The sequence below is a fragment of the Lathamus discolor genome, chromosome Z, assembly GCF_037157495.1.
Source record: "Lathamus discolor isolate bLatDis1 chromosome Z, bLatDis1.hap1, whole genome shotgun sequence".
Lineage (NCBI taxonomy): Eukaryota > Metazoa > Chordata > Aves > Psittaciformes > Psittacidae > Lathamus > Lathamus discolor.
Window position 1 is genome coordinate 11,589,266 of NC_088909.1, and position 16,428 is coordinate 11,605,693.

Genomic DNA, 16,428 nt, shown 5'->3' on the forward strand with positions numbered 1-16,428 from the left:
AGCCTGTCCCCTGCAATGGCTGTGTCATAACCAGCAGCAGAGCTGCAGCCCAGGGGCTGCTGTCTAACCCAGATCCTTGCTGTGAGGAGGTACGGCTTAGCAAAAGTAACAAGCAAATTCTGCTGAGGTCAGGAGTCATTTTTAGTCTGCAGGACCCCAGTCAAGGACATCCTAATCATCAGGGTATTCCGGGATCCTGTCAGAGCCACTGTAACTTCCCATTTGTGAATCAACCCAAAACCTTCCCTTTTGCTTGGCTGCCCAGCCAGCATCTGTGATGTGTGTCCTGTGGGCTGTCATGGAAGAATTTCATCTGAGACTTAGAAGGAAAGGAACACTGATACCCTGTATTGTGTGAAATTGAGCATGAAGCTCTCTAAAAAGGGATTACCTTTTTTTCCCACAGTTTCATTTCATCTCTATATGATTTTCACTTTTGTTCTTTCATATGCTTTCCACTTTCCTTTCTTTGTATTTTACTGTTGTACTATATCTGGTTTCTTTCTTTCTCTCATTCTTTTCTTATGTTGTCTCTTTTTTCCCTTTCAGTTTTCCTCTAGCTTTTTAGAAGCATTGGTGTTCATTTCTAGTGCACTCTTTTGCCCTGAGTATTTTTCATCATATGGGAAATGGTAAATATGCAGTCCAATCCTGGTTTTCCAGTTATTTATTCCTGTGGTAATAAATCTTGTGCTGGGAGTTTCTTTACGCTATATTACATGCACAGTGCATTTCACGATCTAAATGAAAAGCACAGCCATCGCAGGGGCTGCAGTGGTAGCTAAGCATGTATAACCTATTACTTAACCTTCTCTCTTTTGAGTTTTCAGATAAAAAAAAAATCAGGATTTTGGGGATTGAATTAACTTCGTGATTCTACCTTACCAGTGTTTGTTCAAGGTCAAATGTCATATTATAAATAGCATTTATATTTTTTATATCAAAGTAATATTATCACTGAATTCCAGTTTTTGCATTTGCTGCTGTCTTACACTGGAATTGTTTCGCATTTGATTAGGAGCAATAGAAATATGTTGAACAGCCCAAAGTCTGGATTATCAGTAGTGAGGTTTAAGAGAAATTGTTTTTCTCAGTGGGGCTCCATGCTGGAAGTCGTGGGTTTCTCCTGTACTTACTTTTCAACTAATCTGCGCTGCCTCAAGTCTAATTAATCAGCCATTATGTGGATGAAGTTATTTCTATACAAACTGCAGAGATATCCCCAAAGGTCTGTTCTTGCCAAGTTACATGAAGCATTACTCTTGCAGAGTCTGGCTACCTCCCAAATACCTGGACTAAAACAGAAATAGCAGCATTTATTATTATTTTAATTACAGAACTGACAGACTCGGGGCAGTGGGAGAGGAGACAGAGGCAGGAGTTGGAAGTGTTTGGGGGTTTTCTGACATAGCAAGATCTAACAAACAAACAAGCCAATTTTTTTCCTTATCGTAAAAAAAAATATGATGTAGTTCAAATGTGCTGCCAATTTGTCTTCACCATCACCCTTAAAATCACAGATTAGTGTGTGCTGAACAGATACGGGATAATTGGTTCAGTTTGTGGGTGTATATAAATACATATTAGACCTTTTCATGTGTAGCAGATGGTATATTGCATTGTCTTGCAGTTAATATGTAGGAATGCAGAAGTCGGCTACAGACTGAACTGTAAGTGTAGCTGTAGCAAAGGCTGAATCAATTTCAGCCTTCATGCTACCTACCGCCCTTGTGGGAAAGCCTGATGAATGTCACATCCCCACTGAACCTGCGTTTGGACATTATCAAGGGAGGGCAGCACAGCCTCTCAGCCAAGGAGCCCTGCTTTTTCTCATAATTACTCATGCATTTAATGACAGATCATATTTTGATGAAGCAGTGGTAGCCATAAATTGGGGCTGCAACAGTAATATGCGAGAAATACGAGCTTTGTAGTCCATAGAAATTGACATAGCTTAGAAAACTCACATAGAGTGCTACCAGGGAAATGCAAGCAGAAACCAACTAAATCCATTATTATATCTACAAAGTTAATCACAGGTTGGTTCCTCTCATGGCTGCTGTGCTTCCTCTAATCTTCAGACCACAAATTCTAAAGGACACTGCTAGACACTGCAGAAGAATGTAGTGCTGTTTGTGTTTTTCAGGTAGAAAGTGATAGAATAGGTACGTTTTAAGCCCATGCTTGTAACTTAAAGCAAAGGAACTTAAAGCAAAGGCTTGTCTTTCTGAAACTTTTGCAAAAGAGTGCAAAAAATAACTTGGGCTAAATAAAACTGGAAATGTGGTTCATCTTCCTGCTGCTCTGAATTTCTCACTGCTTTGAGTAAGCTCAAAAACCTCCACTACTAGATAACCTCATGACCAACAGAACCAGGTGAATCATTGCTCTAAAAAAGAAGTTGCACAAGTGGCATATCTAATTTCATTCTTGCCCTTGTCATTCCCCACTTTTTTCTTTTTTTCTTTTATTTTTTAACAAAATGCACCACACTATCAGTAAACTGCCCCGTTAGAGTATCTGTGGGAAAGCAGTCTGTGTCAGTAGGACTTAATTTTTTAACTGATTTTTATCTTTTTTTTAGTTTCTTTCATAGGAACAAGGTAACCGCTCATACTGTACCCTGCTACGAGAGTTAGAGTTTGGATACCCGCTTAGTTTCCTCAGTTACTGCAGAAGGGACTCAGAGCACGTACTGTGTGCGATCAGCTGTTTGCTCCTATTGCGTTTCAAGTTTGGAGTAAAATCAGAACATGACCTAAGATATTTCCATAATTATTTTCTTTTATCACCCCTAATCCCTCTTTTTCAGTATTAAACCTGTCATGGTTAATGTGCATGACATACATCACCCATCCATGAGTGGAATGCTAAATATCCTGTTACAATTCCTGTGGGATGTATACTCCTTAGTGTGGATTTCACAGGCCCATTACAAGAAATATCTAGAAGTCTGATGCTATGAAAAGGTTTCTGAATTTACAGATTGCAACAGACAGTTGGTTTAAGGAGCGGGCAATGTAAATGTCTGTCTGTCTTACTAAGTACATAGTGGTAAGGAAGGAAATTGCAAATGTAAGATTTATTGTTTACCAGCAATAGCTCTTGGCAAGAGGAATGAATCTATTTACAATAACAAATTAAAGGAGCTCTACTGGGTCAGACTCAACTTACAGGCAGTTTCCAGCAGCTGTCAGTAGATATCTAAAGAGAATGGACAATAAGAATATGATAAACACAATTAAAACTCTCCCCATACAACCACCAGGCTGAAAGTATTCCTTCTGTTCAGAGGCCCTTAATGTGTTTTTTCTGCATATTTTTCTAATTGCTTTTTAACTCACAGATTATTGATATCCTGCAACACCCCCATTTACTGTACTGTTAAATGAGAACAAGATTTCCTTTATGTCTTCTTATACATGATATGTTTTAATAGCTTTCTGCCGTAATTATCTCTCTTATCTGAGGAAGCTAGAGTATTCAGTCACTCCTTATATAAACACAATCCCTACAGGTATCTTTTGTAACAGGGCTTTTTAGAAGTTAAGAGGATGACAAGCACACAGGTTAGAAATACTGCATGTGTGCATGGACTTACATAATGGACAGTGATGCTTTTTGCTTTCTATGTTAATCCTGAGAATTCCTAGCATCTGTTTACACTATCAAATGAGCAGTGAGTAACGTTTTCATGGACCTACTGTAACTCCTTTTTTATTGAGGAACTAAGGATTTAATAGGAAATTAGGTAGAAAACAGCCTAAAACTGACCTTGGTAACTCACAGAGCCCATTTATCCCATAGGCCTGCAGGACAATGTCTTCAGAGGTTTCCTCTTAGAAGACATCTTCAGATAGTACTGCAGAAAAAAGTGCAGGAACTTGCAGAAGGAGAGTATAGCTGTAAGGGAAAACTTCATTGTAGCATGAGATTACAGCGAGGGTGCTGGGAGTATGGCAGATTGTGCTAGTGACAAAGCGTTGCTTACGTTTCAACACATTACAGATATCAGAGGAAAGAAGAGCCCGGGATGTGGGGTCAGAAAATCTGGATAAAGTCATTATATTATAAATGTTTCCATGAACCTGACAGGTGAAGGAAGAGTATCCTTGCCGTGAAAACCTGTAAGTAGGAGCAGACCTGTGGTCCTCTGAGAAAATGACCAACATGCTTCCAGCATGCAGAGTTGCACTGATCCATTGCTGAGGGTGTTACACACAATTTATAACATGTCTGGCAACATGAAGTGAAAGTTTACCTATGCTGCCCTCTTCTGTGTACTAGATAAGAAGAAAAAAAAAGGATGAGGATTTTTTTAATCTATACTTTCTTATACAGAAAAATTTAGTTTTGTGTCCAAATGTGCATTTATAATGCTTAGAATCACTGCAACTTATCTAAAGCTCCTGGTGGGCACTGGTAGTGATGAGAATTAAAACATAGCTGCCCTTTTCCTTTAGGTGATAAAGTCTGATCTTGTTTCCCTGTGGGGAAAACTCAAATTCTCTTTTATTTCAACAAATGAAAGCTTGAAGCAAGGAAAAACCTCAGTCACAGAGGAGACATGAATTTGAATTAGAAGGCTTTACACTTCTTTATAATCCAGTGCAGAATTTGTGGTATCTTTTCCTGTAGTGAGTGATGTAATGGAATCATTTGTGTAAAGTGTGTGGGAATTTGGATGTGAGAGATGTTATAATCTGTTCGAGGAAAAACTCAGAATTTGCCCATTTGGAATGTGCTGAGTTTGGCAAATTCCACATTTACATCATAGCAGTAATAGGCATCTCTGCTGCTTCGAAATGCCTCATTTCCTGCTTTTCCTCTGATGCTATACAAGATACTTAGATGAAGATCTTCAAAATACTTATAGTAGAATTATGCTAGAATCAAATCAACTTTCTGATACTCAGTATGAATTGTCAAAGTTCTTTCTGATTTTATTATTGAGAAAGATTGTAATAATAATTACATATAATATGCTTCATTATCTACCACTTTCCTTCCAAAAAAATATAAACTGATGAGGATCTAGGCTCATGATAAAATACAGAGAACAAGCACAAGCATAGACTAAAGCAACAGAATGGTATGAAGTGTGTATCTTATAAAAATATGAGTGTTATAGACAGTAGACTTGAAAAATATAATTTTAGGAAAATACAATTTTATGAAAGCAAATGCAGATCTTAATTTCAAAGCCAGCCCTAACTCGAAAAAGCTGAATCAAAACTCCAGTGCTAAAAGTCTCTCAGTCCTAAAGATAAAACTACAAAATCTTGATGCATATGAAGGACATTCTATACCCAAACCAGTTACAGTGGAGCAGGTATGAAATATCTGTTCCCCTGCTCATCATTTCCCTGTTCCTCCCACAGGCAACTGCCCCACATCTAGTGAGTACCAGTGCACTGAAATCTTCAGTGAGGCAGTGGCATGCTGAGCTGCTGATCATTTTGGGGATGTGCCAGGGAATTAATGCTCTAGCTCTCAATCTCTGCATGTCTCATGTAGGAGGGTGGAGTTCCCTGTCAGAGGTTCCTTTGACAGGCACATTATAATGTAAATCTTTGGGCCTTAGGCATTTTGAGAAGACTTTCTTAATTTTCCAAGTTATCAAAGCTACTTACATTCAAAGAAGGATGATGATTCCATTCTCTATTGGTAATGGATTTCAGGAAAAAACCCCCATCATTTTCCCCAATTTACAGTTTTGAAAACGAGATCAGAATCAGGCTTCCACGCTTACTCACAGCAGTAATTACCATGAGCCAGGCAAATGCTTCCTTGGAATCAGACTCTCACGTCAAAAGCATCAAGTCTGTGATTTCACTGCCTGCTCGTGCACCCTGGGATGTGGGGTGAAATGGTCTTTACTCAACAATTAATGTCAAAAAGAATATGATGAATACAGTAAATTGCTTTTCCACAAAGGCTCTTTCTTTTCACACTCACCCCTTTCTTTCATAATCTTTACTGAAGAAAGGGTTATATGTTTGCATTACTCTTCTGCCGAAGCACATCAGCACCACCAGAATCATTCAGATGAATCTACAGCCTTCTAAGGTAACAGGCACATGTAGCTAGGCAACAAAAAAGAATATAGTATTTTTCAGGAAGGAGGACTTTGCTAGATGATCTCATATAGATGCAGTGGGTTTTTTTTACCTTATAAGAAGAAAACGTTTCATTGGAGAAATTAGTCTGTTGTCCTGTCATCATCAAGTCATCTCGATGTATAGGCTTTCTCTGATTAGCTATGACAGAAGATAATTATGCATTGTGTACTGCTCCTATTTATTTCTCTGTGTATATTGCCTATCTGTAAGTTTTTTTACAAAGATTAAAACACAAATGATTTTATGGCAGATTTCATTAACCCTCATCCTAATTAAAATAGAATGCTTCAATAATTACCAAGTCAGCTGCAATAAATAATATCTCAGTTCAGCAGAAACTGTGTCAGCTTTCAAAAAGATTTTATGAGTGGAAAAGGCATGCTGTTGTATGTACAGTCCATCACTATATGTAGGGACAGGGCTGTTGTGAATGGTGAACACTGATTTTATGCTTATGAAGGGATTTGTTTAAATGCAAGTAAAAACCTGATGTGATGTAGTTGGTACAGCATAAACATTGATGCCTTTGGTGCCCTGGATGACAATGATGACCCCAGCAAACAGAGGATGGCAGAGATCCAGGCCAGCTTCTGGAATCTGGGGGACAACTTCCAGCCTCGAGAGGCAGCAGGAGCTGTGAGATGCTGGATGAAGACATCATCCCTTGTTTCTCATCTGGGTTTGTGCTGGCCAGGTCTCAGGACAGCCGCTGACCCATGTGAAATTGTAGCAGCATCTGCCGGATGCCCTTACCAGCCCCTCAGCCACACTGAGGTTCATGATCTCAGCTCATGATTTCAGCTATCCCATTTCCCATTTCTCCTTTTCTACCTCTCCATGTATGCCATTTTGTACATCTCACTAAGTTGCCAGTTTGTCTCTACATCCAAAAACATGTTTAACTTGCAGTGGTTTCAGGTTTTGTTTCCCAGTCTGGTGCAGCCTGCATGGCTGGGACAGGCCATGCACAGTGCAGGTAGGAGGTATGTGGGCACTAGGGAACACATTCTGTCCTGGAGGAGGGCAGTCTCTCACAAGTGGTCCGTGTTTGTGAGAGCAAGTGCCCTGTACATTGCAGTTTCTGTGGCCTGCACTTTTTCTGGTACAGACCTGAAAGTAGCTGATCAGAGACACTACACCACAGTCTTGGCAGCTTTCACATATGCATTTCCTTTCTTTGGCATGCTGTTTTATTTGTGTATTCCAGAGCCTGTTCTGTAGGTGGCTTCCATTCTTCCCAGCTGGAGCAAGGCACAATTCATACCACGTTCTCTCTTTCATCTAGTCATTCTTCATGACGAAGCAGGGATTGCCCTGTTAGGCATGCAAGCCAAAAAACCCCCACAATGTATTTGTAGTCAGTGAAAGAGTCAAGCAGCTTTGAAGAGGATGAAGATCGGATAGCAGTGAAATGTCAGAAGAAGGTACAGTGTCTTTCTAACATTCAGATCAAAGTTCCTGCAGTTTGAAGCACTAGTAGAGTATGTTACAAGTGCTAAACTAGTATGATACATTAATAGATGTGTATACAATTAGGATCTAAACTGTAAGTGTTCATTCAGCAGTAGAATGCAGAGAACTATTAGTTATATGACTAATAACTGCATAAGTACATCTCCTTTGGAGTTAAGTGCTTAGAGTACAGATGAATTGAAATACGTACATGCAAATGGCATATGCATTTAAAGTAAGGCAGTTAGGACTGAGGTTAAAGCTGATACAATGGTTACTTTCTGTTTGAAAAAATAAATTAACTCTCAGTTATTTTACAATGAATGGACCAATATTATTGTTACCAACAAAAATAAATGTGATGAGACGTCATCACTTCCATGCTAAAAATATAATCCAGAGTATAACCTCAATTAAAGCACTCAAGTTTGAGGGCTCAGACCCAGAATGGTGAGTTTGAAGGGGAAGAGGAACAAATTGTTTAAATAACAGCTCCTGTTTCAAGCTCCTGGTCAATTTTGTCATTAATAAGACTCATTAATAAAATAGAATCTGACAGGCTTTTTGCATTATTGACTTTTTTTTAAAAAGTGTCTAAAATGCATTGTTGTGAAAAGAAGTCAGTACCGATTTGAAAAGAAACAATTTATGTGACTCATTCCTAATCTTCTTCTCTCAACCTAAAAAGTAATTGTGTTCTTAAAAAAGTTGGCTGCGGTGTCAATGAAACTGTTTTCTGATTTTCAGTAATAAAACTAGTTTTGTTCTGTTAAAACTGTTAGGAAAAAAGAAAGAAGTGCAATCTATTGGCATTTATAGTTTTTCTCCACAAGCATTTCAGACTACAGTGACGATTTATTTGCCACTTTGCAGGGGAAATAAAAAGCACTGCTGCTTAGATACTTTCATAATCCTTAGGCAGAGCATGTGCCAGCTCTTCCATTAGCAAAAGTGTAGGCAATCAAGCTGCCAGGCATCCTGGGGTTAAGCAAGCTCCTGGCAATCTACTGATGTTATTTTGGTCAAGGCCATGTGTGACACATCTGATAGGAACTCAGATGAAACTAATTTGGGAGGGTTAGGAAAAGACGTGCTATGATAAACCATCATCTCACAGTCACATCAAAATAACGGGGAGGATCACGTCCAGCAGACAGAGTTTGGCAGTGATGACTTGCCAGTTGCTTGGGTCTTCCTGCTTGGCTCAGCATGGATACAGCTGCTGCCCACACTATTTGGCCACTGCACTTCCAATCTGGCAAGGTGTGCATCTCCTTATGCCAACTTAAAGCGTTAGTTTCACATACATACTTTTCCTCCTCCTGTTTGTGACTTGCCTGCCCTGGGACACCACAGGTTTTCTTGCTACCACAGCAGTGCAAGGGCACTAACCGGATGGGCTGTGTGACAGCCTAGCAAGAGAAGACAGGTCCACGCTGTGGCCATTTCTTTGCTTCAGGCCCCACATGGGAATCTCCCCTTCAGGCAACCAGTTTGTAGAGAACAGGAAACCGGAGGGGTGGGACATGTGTAGCATAAGGTAATGGGAGCTCATAATTTCCCCTGTAATTTGGAGGATAAAGCCTCCAGCATCATAGAAGCTCCCTGTTCCCCATGTTGCTAGTGGCAGCACAGTGAGGTGGTGTATGCCCCTGCTATTTCCTTTTCTCTTGTCTGCACCCTCCCAAAGCTCCCAAGCAGCAGCGGCTCCCCATTTCCAAGTTATATTTATTCTACAGACTTGTTGGAAATGAATTGCTGCTGTGTTCTGTCTCTCCAGCCCTGTGCTGGAAACTGAGCTCTGGAGAGTGGTTTAACTTCTGTGCTAAAGACAGCCTTTGCATCTGAAGCTTGCTTGTGCTGCAACATGATGCTGAACAGCATCAAAACTGATGAGACACCTAGCACATTACTCAGTGATCCTGGTGAGTGTGTAAAATCAAGTTAGGAGAGCAGGGTTTCCAACCATTCAACCAACCAGGATGTTTTTATCACTGCAGACACTTCTCCTTTGATCCATGAAGGAAACCTAAGGAATGGAGGTAACCTGCCACAGGATGCAAAAGCTCTTTTATAGTTAGGACATGAAGGAAGAAATGTATGATAATAATATGTGGGCAGCTTATACAGAATGTGATAGCATGTCTCCTACAACTACTGAACTGTGTTGAACAAACAGAGGGGGCCCTGCTCTTTGTAAAATTCTTGTGTATTTTTAACATATTGTGGAATGAATTAAAGTTTTATGTGCTTTCTATTATATGTTGTTGTCAACTGGAGCAGATGTAAACATAGAGGTAATAGCCTCAACTTCCCCTGGTTTTATTCTCTTTGTTGATAATTACCTTTCCATAGGAACATTTCAAAGATTTTGCTATAAACTTTCCTTTTGTATAGGGAAAAAAGTTGACTCTGCCACTTGTTCAGTGTGTATTTATGCGAAACAGTGCATTTCATAAAGAAAGGGGAGGGAAAGTGGCACAGTCATCCGCTTGACAGGCAGGGAAATGCTTCTAACAGCTATAAAAAAATAAAAAAAAAGGTAAAACATGTAGCTTATAAATCAAAGCTCCAGAGGAAGATCTTTATCAAAGCACTGTACTGATAGTAAACACATCCATCTTAAGCATGGTCAGAAGACTGAAATTGCTTTCGTTAACCAACAGTTCTCAGCATGTGGCATAGTGCTCCACCCAAGGAGCACAAGAAATACTGCCATCAAAGTGTGAAGTTCTTCCAGACAGTTCAGTTGCATCTTTGGGCACAAAGCTGCTAAGCTGCTTCCCTGCCACTATGAAATTGGGAAACGAAGTCTTCACGTGTTTCAGATTGCTTATACAAGGCAGCAGTGGCAGTACAGGAGCTGCTGGGAAGGAGCCTGCCTCCTCCCAGGGAGCAGGACTCTGTGGGCAGGCCCAGGTCTGGGCAGTGTGGTGAAACCGTGTTGGTCCGCAGCTCAAACACGGCAGGTTACCCGAGTGCACAAGGCAGCCAGTTGCCCTATGGAGCTCCTGCTGCAGTGTTTGCAGACTGAGAGGACTGAATGCCATTCAGCCACCCCTGGAAGGCTTTGCCTAGAGCCTAGGAACATGAAACAGATGTCTGCCTCTGGCATTCTTCCTGGATTTGAATGAGGCTGTATTCAACGCAGCTGCTCAAAAGGGTCACAGTTTCTGATGGAATGTGTCCTGTTACAAAGCATTCCAGAGGCTAAATTTAGGGGTAGCTTTTTGGAAAAATAAAAGTCTGAAAAGAAGTATTTGTAGTAAGTTAATGTTTTCTTCTCTCACTTTATCTCCATATAGCAGGAGCCAGCTAACAATCATTAAAAGCAGGGAATGAAGAATTTTGCTTGAACACTATCATTAAGCAAGTATCCAAACTGAGGGAGCCTCTGCAGGAGGACCTAGAATCTTGAGCAATGTAACTGTGGTTTGTTCTTAACCATTTTTATCATCTCATGAACATCCACATCATTTAAAGAAGCATGCCAGATCTTAAAGCAATAGAATTCTCCAACCCCGAGTAGCAGAACTCAGACCTTTTCTTTGATACCCCATAATAGAGTCCCATTTTCTGAAAAGTCATCTCCCAACTATATACCATATATTTAAACAATCTAACCACATACTGTTGCTTCTGAGCAAGTAAATGGTGCAAATTGCACCTCAGGATTACTGTGTACAATGCGCTTCATGGGGCAAGTGCCAAATTCCCAGTAAATTATTTGACGCTACTATTATGTAGTGGTGAAAGCTAAGCAGAGAGATTCAACAAAGCATAATTCACTATTCTTTCTCTACTTGGAGCACAGGGTGAAGCAATCTGTTGGCAGCTTAGTCATCCTTCTATTTTCCCCCTGGCACATATTTGCATTCCTTTCTCCCCCAAAATCCAGGAGGGCAAAATTAATTTCCTTTTAAAAATAACCCTACCAAACAAAACAAAATGGAAAACGGAATCAAACCAACCAAGCATGCTGCCTACAAGCTGCCTACATGCAGTGCCATGGTTAAAGTTTCATTCATGGTGCAAACACTGGCAATGTCAGAACTAATCAGTTTAGCGATGCAGCAAGATAAGCAGAGAGGAAAGATAGTATTAACAGCTGGACCATTCTGCTCCCTTCTCAATATTATTACTAAATAAATACTGTCTTTATTTACAGTTTCATTCATACATCCAAACATTGATCATTCAAAGGAAACTAAGCTGAATAAGCAGATTAAGACTGCTTCTGAATTAGCCTTCTGTAGAAGACCTATGCAAACTGGGTGCTTCATTTCTGAAACAGGAAGATTTGCATTTGTTTCTGTCCTGTTCGGCTGTGTGACTTTAGATGTCACACGTGGATCACTGCTGCCTCAGTTTCCTCAGCTGCTCAACACAGACTAGACTGGACGACTAGGCTTTGGTTTACAGTGTTCACAAGTTTAAACAGCATCTGAGACACTCCAAGAGAAAATGCCACTGAAATATAAAGCATTACCATCAAACAGGTGAGCACAATCTACTTTTCTAAAAGTGTATTACTCTACAGGTAACTGACAATGAATCATATGTGAGCAGGCACCAACATGCCCAATAGGATTTCTTCATCAGGTTGTTAATTTTCCATGTTAATTTTCCATAATTAGTAACATTTTACAAAAATTCAAATTAATTCTGGAATTCTTTTTTTTCTACTATCAATTTCTGCCAAATACAACAGTTGAGTAAATGACACATTTCTCAGACCAGAAGCTTAGGTCATGTAGTGTTATTAAATCTCAATAGCTTTAAGCAAAACTTGTAATTCAGCTGTCAAATTTTGCAAGGAAACAATACAGAAAATAGCTGTACCGTTCTTACTGAAAACTATGAATTATTCTCTCATATATTGTGGCAGGCACATGAAGAAAAAAAAACCCCAACAAAATAACCCACCTCAAAGATTCTGTATTTCCTACCACAAGTAAGAACAAATCATACATTCTATAGGTCTAGGGAATCCTCCGTATTTGTCTAATCCAAGGTAATATAATAAAAGCCACGTAGATAACTCAGAAGTGTTTGCACTTACTGCTAAAATGTGATGCTACTTTGCACACATGAATGTACACAGTTTTTGACATCTGATGCTAAAATTATGAGTCCAAAACAGTCATATGAATGTAAAGATTTTAACTGCCAGTTAGCTTTGTGTACTTGTGTCCAGGGTTCAGCTGTAATGGTTATTTTTCTGCTTCTTAGTAGCTGATGCAGGGCTGTGTTTTCAACTTGAGTCCGAGAACAGTGCTGGTAACACACTGATCCTTTTAGTCATGCTAAGTGATGTTTACTCCAATCAAGGACTTTTCAGTCTCTTGCTCTGCCGGTGAGGAGGGGCACAGGAAGCCAGGAGGAAGGAGAGACAGGACACCTGACCCAAACTAACCAAAGAGGTATTCCTCACAGCACATTCTCTCCCCTTGTTATTTCCCTCATCATTATTATTGGTGGTAGTAGTAGTGGTTTGTGTTATACCTTAGTTACTGGACTCCTTATCCCAACCCGTGGGAGTCACATTCTTTCGATTCTCCTCCCCATCCCTCCAGGAGCGGGAGGTGAAGAAGGGAAGTAGCAAGCGAGCAGCTGCGTGGTTCTGAGGTGCCACCTGGTCTTAAACCACAGGAATTTGTGAAGTCCATTGTGCAAAATCCACTTCTAAATCGCAGTTTATAACTAATTTTGGATAGTGAGAAACTGGATAAACCAAGTTGAAGCTAATCTTTTTAAAGAAAAAGACTACCTATGCAATGACTAATAAAATGTAAAAATCAATTTTCACTGTATTTTTGTAGCTGCCTGTAAGCCAATTTCCCACATACCATTTTTTGTAGGAGTAAGAAAACATTTCAGAAAATCAGGGTGATTTTATTTTGAACACAGATATATGTATAGTGTAACACCAGCATCAGCACTTACATACAAAATCAGTTTAACATAGTAGAATACCAATAATTTTCTCATCGGGCAATTATGATCGAGCAGACAAACACTGATTCACCACTTCCAGTAAGTGAGAGTTTTCCAAAGCAGCTGCTACACGTTCTTTATCGGCAAGCTGTTTATTAACTGTGCAAGGAAAAAACAAAAAACAAACAAAAAACTCACAACAAAACACATTAACTCAGTCAAAACATTGGTATACAATGTCTTTTTAAAAGCATTTTACATTGAGACACATAATCATACTGCTGCTATGGTACTCAAGTACACTAGAAACTGCAGATCATAGAATCACTGAATGGTTTGGGATGGAAGGGATCTTAAAGCTCCAACCCCCTGCCACAGGCAAGGATACCTTCCACTAGATTAGGTTGCTCCAAGTCCTGTCCAACCTGGCCTTCAACACTGTCAGGGATGGCGATGCTAACTGCATTTAACAGATGCTAAGCACACTCCAGAGTTGCAGTCTATAGTCAAAGTTACCATGTTATTACAAGTTAAACCAGGCAGCTGTTTATGATCCAGCAGCACAGAGCTATGCAAGAAGAAATCTCCCTCCAGCCTCTCCCCATTTTCCGAGTCCTCCACAATGGTTGTGGAGGCAAATCAATGACAGCTGAGAACACAGGTTGCCTGAGGAGATGTTTAGAATACATAGAAGAGTGGCTGGAAAGCTGCTCAGTGGAAAAGGACCTGGGGGTGCTGACTGACAGGGGCTGAACATGAGCCAGCTTATGCACATGCAGCCAAGAAGGCCAACAGCATACTGGCCTGTATCAGCAGTAGTGTAGCCGGCAGGGTGAGGGTAGGGATCGTCACCCTGTACTGGGCACCGCTGAGGCTGCACCTCAAATGCCGTATTCAGTTCTGGGCTCTTCACTACAAGACAGACACTGAGGTGATGAAGCACGGCCAGAGAAGGACAACAAAGCTGGTGAAGGGCCTAGAGCACAAGTGTAATGAGGCTGAGACCTGGGGGGTTTAGTCTGGAGAAGAGAAGGCTCAGGGAGGACGTTATCACCTGACATTACAACTACCCAAAAGGATGCTGTAGTGAGGTGGGGGTTGATCTCTTCTCCCAAGTAACAAGCAATAGGACAAGAGATAAATCGCCTCAAGCTGTGCCATGGGAGGTGTAGACTGGATATTAGCAAAAACTTCTTCAGAGAGAAGGTGATCAGATATTAGAAGAGGCTTCCCAGGAAAGTGGTGGAATCACCATCCCTGGAAGTATTCAAAAACCGTGTAGATGAGGTCCTCAGTGGTGGTTTAGTGGAGGTCTTGGCAGTCCTGGGGTAATGGTTGGACTTGATCTTATACGTATTTTCCAACCTAGTTGATTCTGGGATTCTAATACGATACAGAACAAGAAAGACCATACAACAGAGGCCTAAAAACCTTACCTGCATGCTCAGAGACATGTGTTCCTGGTGTAATATGAACATCCAGCTTAAAAAGCATCACAAAAGGAAAAGTCAACAAAATACTGGAAGGTCAGGTTCAAACTATTTAATAATAAAAATTAGACAGTAGGTAGAAGAAAGGAAAAAAAGAATATTCTTGCCAATGTATGATATTTGTATATGATATACAGCAGAATAAAGTCTGAAATAACAGAATATTCTGCATTCCCACCTGCTTAAGCCTGCTTCAGACAAGGGGATGAGGCACTAACCTCTCCTCCTGTGCTGCTAAGCACTGCGGGTACCCTGCACCCTTGACACGACTGCCACACAACTGTAGTTCTGCATCAGTATTTTACTCCACTGCCCTCTCTGGTTCCTGGCATGTTCCCTCCCCCATAATATTAAAATAGCTCTTGCTATTTTTCATTATAAGTTAGTTAGCTTATTTTTTGCCTTTTATTTTTTCCTTCTTAAACACAATTCCCCTCTTCTGCTTTCCATAGTGATTTGATTACTCACCTTAAATCTCTCAGGCAGAGACCTGATCAATTTTACTTTTATGGAGAGGCCGATTAAGGTGGCCATGCTGCAGTGAGGAATGGTGGGGGTGAACTCCACTGCCACCGTGCTTTCCGCGTCGTTCACCTGTTAAAACAAACACCTCCAGTGTACAAACCGCGGCAGTACCACACTCGCTGCCTTCACCCCGGGTGCCACGCCGTATTTCACACGAATGCAGCTCGAAGCCGTGCTTGGTTTGTTCACTGACAGGGCAGGTAAACCTGCACAGGTTGCTGCAGCAGGCCTGCGCCCGTGTCAATGATGGTGCGGGCCGGCAGAGGCCGCACGGCTCCGCGGCGAGCGGGGACCTCACCTTCACTCGCACTTGCTCGACGACGTTCAGCTCCTCCAGCGTGAGCGGGTGCTCGGGGTCGTTAATGGAACGAATGAGATGTGTCGGGTTAAGGAAAGCGGAGCGGAGCTGCACCGGCCCGGCTCCGCGGCCCCGGCCCGCCCGCCCTCAGCCCAGCGCGGCCCGGCCCGGCCATCCCGGCAGGATATCGAAGATCTCGCGGTCGTCAATGATGTCGGGCAGCTCATCGTCCTCCTCCCGCGCCGTCACCGGCCGCTCCCCCGAGCGGCGGTAGATGAGCGGGTTCGCGTTCTCCAGCGGCGCCCCGCCGCCCGGGCCCACCATGGCGCCTGTCGGCCCGCCCCCCTCGGCTGCGTGCGCGGCGGAAGGAGCCCGGACGCCGTTCGTCGCCGCACGGGGCGGGGGGCGGGCCCTGCGCCCCGGCCCCCGGAGGCTCGCGGCGGTAGTGCTCCCTGTGGTGAGCGCGGTAACCGGCCGGGTATGCGGGAGGTGCCGGGACAGCGCGGGCCGGCGTCGGGGTCGGTTCTAGGGCAGGGAGCAGCGCGGCAGGAAGGTGAGCGGGGGCCCGAGCCTGGCACGGCTTTGACTGACATCTGAGGGTGGA

General features: G+C 41.9%; 1 protein-coding gene across 1 annotated transcript; it reads right to left on the reverse strand.

Annotated features, from left to right (window-relative positions):
• Window positions 1-13,448: 13,448 nt before the first annotated feature.
• CIAO2B (cytosolic iron-sulfur assembly component 2B) lies at window positions 13,449-16,221 on the reverse strand. Its single transcript, XM_065662643.1, has 5 exons — window positions 16,011-16,221; window positions 15,825-15,902; window positions 15,470-15,595; window positions 14,948-14,993; window positions 13,449-13,670 (listed from the first exon to the last, which is right to left on the reverse strand). Exons 1-5 carry the CDS (start codon window positions 16,146-16,148, stop codon window positions 13,573-13,575), a joined length of 486 nt encoding a protein of 161 aa, XP_065518715.1. The 5' UTR covers window positions 16,149-16,221; the 3' UTR covers window positions 13,449-13,572.
• Window positions 16,222-16,428: the final 207 nt, after the last annotated feature.